The sequence below is a fragment of the Crocuta crocuta genome, unplaced genomic scaffold (assembly GCF_008692635.1).
Source record: "Crocuta crocuta isolate KB4526 unplaced genomic scaffold, BGI_CrCroc_1.0 scaffold84, whole genome shotgun sequence".
In the NCBI taxonomy this organism is placed as follows: Eukaryota; Metazoa; Chordata; class Mammalia; order Carnivora; family Hyaenidae; genus Crocuta; species Crocuta crocuta.
The window spans coordinates 3641792-3648454 of NW_027530213.1; the positions used below are offsets into that span (position 1 = coordinate 3641792).

A 6663-nucleotide genomic window follows, 5' to 3' on the forward strand; every position below is an offset into this window, starting at 1 on the left:
GTAGGGGGGGTGTTGGGGCAACGCCATAGCGACCATGCCTTTACGTTAGGTTTTCTTCTCTCGGCCCCCTGAGGCTTCCCGGACAGCGCTTGCGCAGGGGACTCGAAGCTGAGGTGGCCGAGCTGTCGGGAGGGGCCTGAGTGGGCACTTCAAGGACCCAGGGTCGAGAGCCTCCCCACCCAACCCCTAGCCTTGAGTGAGAAACCAGAAGCCCCTCGGAGAGGGCAGGGTCCGGTCCAGGGTGCCGGGGCCCAAGCGTGGGGCGAAGCCCGGCCCTGCCCAGTCCTTCCGCAGGGCTGCGGCGGCGCCTGCCCCTCCCCTGCGCGCCCTTCCGCGCGGTTGCAGGGCGCGCGCGCGCGCGCGCGTGCAAGCGGTGTGTGCTGGAGGTGTGTGCGCACGATGGGCGCGTGCCGTGGTTAAGGCTGGGGAAAAACCTGCAGAGGCTGTGCCCGCGGCAAAGCAATGAGGCCTCAACAGACCGGGAGTAAATCTCTGACGACGATTGTGTTTCTTTCCCACAGGTGGTCTAAAGCCGCGGGGAAAATGGTGGAAAATTCCCCGTCGCCATTGCCAGAAAGAGCGATTTATGGCTTTGTTCTTTTCTTAAGCTCCCAATTTGGCTTCAGTAAGTACTTTCCTGATGGATGGCCAGGGCCTTTTTCTGGTGTTGGAGGACAAGGAAATTACTGCATTTGTTCTTAGAATGGACCCATCTGAGATGTGATTCTTTCTGCCTCTGTCTCTCTTTTTTTTTTTAATATTTTTTATTTATTTCTAGGAGAGAGAGAGAGACAGCGTGAGCAGGGGAGGGTCGGAGAGAGAGGGAGTCACAGACTGAAACAGGCTCCAGGCTCCCAGCTGGCAGTCAGCACAGAGCCCGACGCGGGGCTCGAACCCACGAACCGCGAGATCATGACCTAAGCGAAAGTCGGACGCTCAACCGACTAAGCCACCCAGGCGCCCCTACCTCTGTCTCTTTTTAAGAAAACCTGAAGGGAACTTAGATTTGGTGTTCTGTATGCCAGCCACCAGCGTAAATGGTTTAACCTGAACAAATATTTATAAAGCACCAGACAGGACTGCAAAGGGGATAAAACCTGGTCCCAATGGTCCTAGTCTCCTGGACAAGACGGACCAGTAAGTTTACAATTAACAGTGTGTCAAGAGCCATGGGAACCCAGCAGAGAGACAGGAAATCCAGCTGGGAAATCAGGGTTAGCTTTCTCCCCAACGATAAGAAGCAAGATGTGGGTAGGGCTGAATGAAGGGTGTAGAGGGAGTCATTTGGTGCAGATGCAGCCTGTGGGAGCCAGGAGGTGAAGAGAATTAGGCCAGAGAAGCCATGGGGGGCTTCACATCCCAGATCTGGCTCGGTCCTGGGGGAAGATCCCGTTTTCCAGATGAGGAAACTGAGGCTCACTGACACACTAATGTGCCCACAGTCACACAGCAGGCCCCACATCTCTCCTCTAAAGGATGTGGGGGAGGGGTGCGGGCCCTGGGTGGCTCAGCCCGTCAAGTGCCTGACTCTTGGTTTTGGCTCAAGTCATGATCTAGCGGTTTCCTGGGTCCGAACCCGGCATCTGGCTCTGCGCTGGCAGTGCAGAACTGGCTTGGGATTCTCTCCTTATTTCTCTCTCTCTGCCCTTCCCCCACTAGTGCTGTCCGTCCCTCAAATGAACTTAAAAAAAATTTTTTTTTTTAATACTAAAAGGATGTGGGAATTATGAGGAAACCAGAGAGAAAATTAGGTGTCCCCATCCAACATTTTGGAATTTTGTGGAAACCAGGGCGGTGAAGGGCTGGGAGTGTTTCTGAACCTTAACTGCAGCAGTGCAGCCAACCACGCTTTTGGCTAGGGCAGTGTATGGAGTAAAGATGGCCTCACTTGAGTTCAAATCCTAACTCCTCCAGAGACGAGCTGTGTGGCCAGAGACCATTTGCTTAACTTCTTGAACCTTCCGATTCTTCATAAAAGGATGGTGGTCGAGTTTACTGAATGCTTTTTGTGGGCAAGACAATCCTGTGAAGTAGACATTATTACTGTCATTTTACAGTGACAGTCCTGAGGTACAGGGTTTTAGTGATGTGTTCAAGCTAATCTAGCCAGTAAGTGATACAGCTAGAATTTGAACCCAGACACTGGGTTGACCTCACCCTCCTGCCTTTTAAGGCTCTTGTGAGGATTCATTGCCGTAATTTATGCAAAGCACTTAACACAAAGAAACAAGCACTTAATAAGTGTTGCTGTTGTTACTGTTATCAGCAATGTCATTTTTTATTTATTTTTTTAATGCTTATTTATTTTTGAAAGACAGAGACAGAGAACGAGCAGGGGAGGGTCAGAGAGAGAGGGAGACACAGAATCTGCAGCAGGCTCCAGGCTCTGAGCTGTCAGCACAGAGCCCGATGCGGGGCTCAAACTTACAAACTGCAAGATCATTATCTGAGCCAAAGTCAGATGCTTAACCATCTGAGCCACACAAGCGCCCCTACGTTTCATTAATCTTAAAAGCTATCACAGGCTTCCAGCCGGTCCGTTGCCATCTTTTCCCTCTACCATGTAGCCACGCTAAACCCCTCACCAGATCCTTCATGCTCTCTCTGTGGATCATGACAGGGAACATTGTTTTCTCCTATTTCCTTCCTTCATCTGCAGGCCCCAATCATATGCATTTTTCATCTGGCTAATTCTCTATTCATTATTTAGGCCCCAGTTTAGTCACTTTCTCCAGGAAATCTTTCCTGACCAATAACATCACCTCCATCAGCACCAGTGTGGGCTAAGTTCCTCCTTATGTGCTCCTTATGTCATCTTTTATTACTCATTAGCACTTAATCACAGTGCAGTGAAAATCTCAATTTACTCGTCTCTGTTTCCTCCCCCCGCCCCTTCCAAGTTTTGAGCTCTGGGAGGGCAGAGGCCATGTCTTGGGTTCACCACCGTTTCTCATGCTTCTGATGTAGAATATGACTCCTTCATCACCACTGATATAGATAGTTTGAATTTTGTCTCTGCCCTTTACCTTGGGCAGATGGATGTCACATATCTAAGATTTCATTTACTCGGCTGTAAAAATGACACACATACACAGGATTGTTTTAAGGATTAAAAACAAGGAGGTTGACAGTTGTTTTTACATATTAACAACAGTAAAAGGTGCCACAAAGACTCCACTTGAGGGAGGGAAGATTGTATTCTGGGAGATGAGGCAGAAGCTCAGCAGGTAGTGCCTCTGAACAAGAGTAGATACATTCTCCTTTAAGCACCAAGTGTCTGTAATCACTTCAACCCTGTGGGAATGAATTGTTGAACAGCTACTATATATAAGGCAAATTGCTAGGGCTGCTGTAGGGGTCACAGCAATTGCTCTGCCCTGAGCCACCCTGGGGCGCCTGGGTGGCTCAGGCAGTTAAGCCCCTGACTCTTGATGTCACTGTTGGTGGGACTGAGCCCAATGTTGGGCTCAGCGCTGACCGCATGGAGCCTGCTTAGGAGTATCTTCTTCTCTCTCTCTGCCCCTCCCTCCTTTACACACATGTGCTCTCAAAATAAATAAACGTATTTTAAAAAGTGATTTCTGACCTTAAATTGCTAAAATATGGTGTAAGACTTAAGACATGTTTTAAAACAACAAAGATTAATGGGGGGAGAGGGAGCTGCTTAATGAGTATAGAGTGTTAGATTTGTAAGATGGTAAAGTTCTAGAGATCATTTCACAGCAATGCAAATACTCTACTTAAGTGTCGTAAGTATCATAAGAATGATACAGATAAGGGGCTAGAGGACTGAAGGGAAAGAAAAATCATTTTTGAGGTGATCAGGTAACCTTCAATTGAGCTTTTTGTTTTATCTAAACTTTGATAGATTAGATGCATGCCTTACTAACTTCTCTTTTTTCTTTTCTTTCCCTTGTCGGCAGTACTATATCTTGTGTGGGCTTTTATTCCTGAATCTTGGCTAAATTCCTTAGGCTTAACCTACTGGCCTCAAAAGTAAGTTTAATGATTTTCTTAAATAAAAATGTATTAATGCTGTTTTTCAGGATTATAGTTTTTCCTTAAGACTTCCCAAATATTAAATGTTTATTCTTTTAAGATCCATAAAAAGCCATATAGAAATCTAAAGCTTTCTAAAGGCCATCACTGTCACACCTTTCATTAAAAATGGTGAGGTGGACACACATCATTATCTCCATTTCCTCCCAACATCTTGCTCAGATAACACTATAGAAAAAACATTTTAAAGTATAAACCCATGGGAACAAATAATGGGATAGCAGATAAGAAGGATCTACAGAATTTGAGGGACTGGATTGCAGATAGGTGAGAGGTAACTGACTTAGTTTCCACTTTTTCCATGTTGCTACCATGCAGAATGAGACAGGATTGCAGCTTTTCATCATGAGACCATGTTAGAACTATTTGGCTCTCTGTAATATACACATATTACTTTAATAAATCAAATTAAATTCAAAAAGCATGTTAACTTGGTGACGGATTCTTGAGAATGATGACTTTTTAGGTAATTACCTACTTTAATATTTTCTTCCGCAGATATTGGGCGGTCGCGTTGCCCGTCTACCTCCTCATTACTATAGTAATTGGTTACGTTCTCTTGTTTGGAGTAAACATGATGAGTACCTCTCCACTCAACTCCATTCATACGATCACAGGTAAACGTATGTTGGAGGGAAGTGTAGGGGGACGGAAGAGCAAGCATCAGCAGTTTTATCAAGAAAAGCAACTGAGAGTAGGCTACAGAACGTGACACACACTGGCCCAGTAAAAAGAACCTGGGAGAAATGAATACAACATTATGCCAGAGGAAATGTTTACATGGCAGAAGTAAATTCTGAATATGCTGTTTATAGCATGTGTGTTCTCCCATAAAGACCACAAGTATATAATATGTTCCTTGGCAATTGTGCCTGAGAAAACCGTATTCTATCCTAAACAGGCAGTATTGATCAAGGAATGGCAAATCGGTCCGTGTAGACCTTGTCTACGAAAGCGATGTGACAGTGTGCCCCTCCTCAGGACCCTTGTGTCCACTGGACCCCAATTCTGTAGATAAAGAGCCACAGCATGCTTTTGTAGGTTTTTAAAAATTCCTAAAAGTCTAAGGATCAAAATAAATTAAATTCCTGTATTTGCTTAGATTCTAGGAAGTGAATTTTTTTAGGGGGGAAATGAAGTATTTTTTATTATACTTATGGTATTAATAATACCATTTTGCTTTGTATGATTTTTTTTAACTTTTCAAAGCTGTTTTTTTTTTTATGAGTCCATACCGTATATTTTGAAAAACAGTTATAGTATTTTTATATTTCTTTCTGAGAACCTACTGTATTTCCTGAATTCTTGCCTGGAATAACCACAACTAGACAATTTGTGCAAAGAGAGGATGTTGTTAAGTTTGCGTGAGTGATTTAATAGTTTGATTTAATGCATAAATAATTTAATAGCTTGGGGATGTTGGGCTAAATTTGTTTTCCAAGTCTCGGTATAATTCTGTCCCTTTGAGAAATGTGCAAGTAGGACTTTAATCATCAGTGTATAGTTGAATGAAATACTAATTTCTTACCCTAATTAGATGCAGAAAGGACTTTTCCTCATTTTTATTCCAGTTGGGACATTTCTTTTAAAGAGAGAATTCAAGTAGTCTTAATTAGGTTAACATGGTGTTTATTATTGTGCAGATATTAGCTCAGTAAGCCTTGTGGTGGGTGTCTACAAACCACAGAAACTGTAGAAGAAATTGCTCGGGTAAGCGTAGCTTTTTGTCCTCTACTTACAGATAACTATGCCAAAAATCAGCAGCAGAAGAAATACCAAGAAGAGGCCATCCCAGCATTAAGAGATGTTCCTATTAGTGAAGTAAACCAAATGTTCTTTCTCGCACCCAAAGAACTTACTCCAAAAACTAAATTGTAGGAGAATAACAACAGCATTTATTATAAAAGTTTCTGATGTAATAATTTTGACTATAATTATTTTTTCTCTCTTATGAAAACCTGATATTGAAATGTAAAAAAATAAGTTGAACCTCTCTTAGATGAAGTTCCATTAATATAAATATTCTCGGGGCACCTGGGTGGCTCAGTCGGTTAAGCCTCTGACTTCAGCTCAGGTCATGATCTCACGGTTTGTGAGTTTGAAACCCGCATCCGGCTCTCTGCTGTCAGCACAGAGCCCACTTCGGATTCTCTTTCTCCTTCTCTCTCTGCCCCTCCCTGACTCATGTGTGCACACACATGTACACTGTGTCTCTCTTTCTCTCTCTCAAAAATAAACATTAAAAAAATATAAATGTTCTCAAGTATTAGTTATTAATGGACAAAATAAATAAATACTGTATTACCACATACCAGACTTCTAAAAAAAAAGTATCCGTAAAAGCAAGAAGTCCTTCCAGAGAGGTATTCATGTTGGAAGTTTTAAATGGCAATTATGTCCTTCCTGCTGTTTGTTCTTGGAGGTCCAGAATTCGAACTCTGATTTGGGAGAGGGGTCCATTTAATTTGTGTGTTCTTGCCATCACATTTGTGTCTAAGACACAAAGAAACATTTGTTGATTACTTCCTACATACCAGATATTTTTCTAGATACAGCAATGATGAGATTCTGAAAGAGCCTACATTTGAGAGGCAGATTGAAACA

General features: G+C 43.3%; 1 protein-coding gene across 6 annotated transcripts in view; it reads left to right on the top strand.

Annotated features, from left to right (window-relative positions):
* Positions 1-6317, top strand: part of PIGP (phosphatidylinositol glycan anchor biosynthesis class P) — a 7117-nt gene extending 800 nt beyond the window's left edge. For 3 of the 6 annotated variants that reach the window (XM_077765457.1, XM_077765462.1, XM_077765458.1), the window contains exons 2-5: positions 522-625; positions 3924-3996; positions 4558-4676; positions 5801-6317. In XM_077765457.1, coding sequence (XP_077621583.1) covers positions 522-625; positions 3924-3996; positions 4558-4676; positions 5801-5937 — 433 coding nt within the window. In that variant the 3' untranslated portion in view covers positions 5938-6317. The other 3 variants (XM_077765459.1, XM_077765460.1, XM_077765463.1) reach the window with 3 other exon arrangements.
* The last annotated feature ends 346 nt before the right edge of the window (positions 6318-6663 follow it).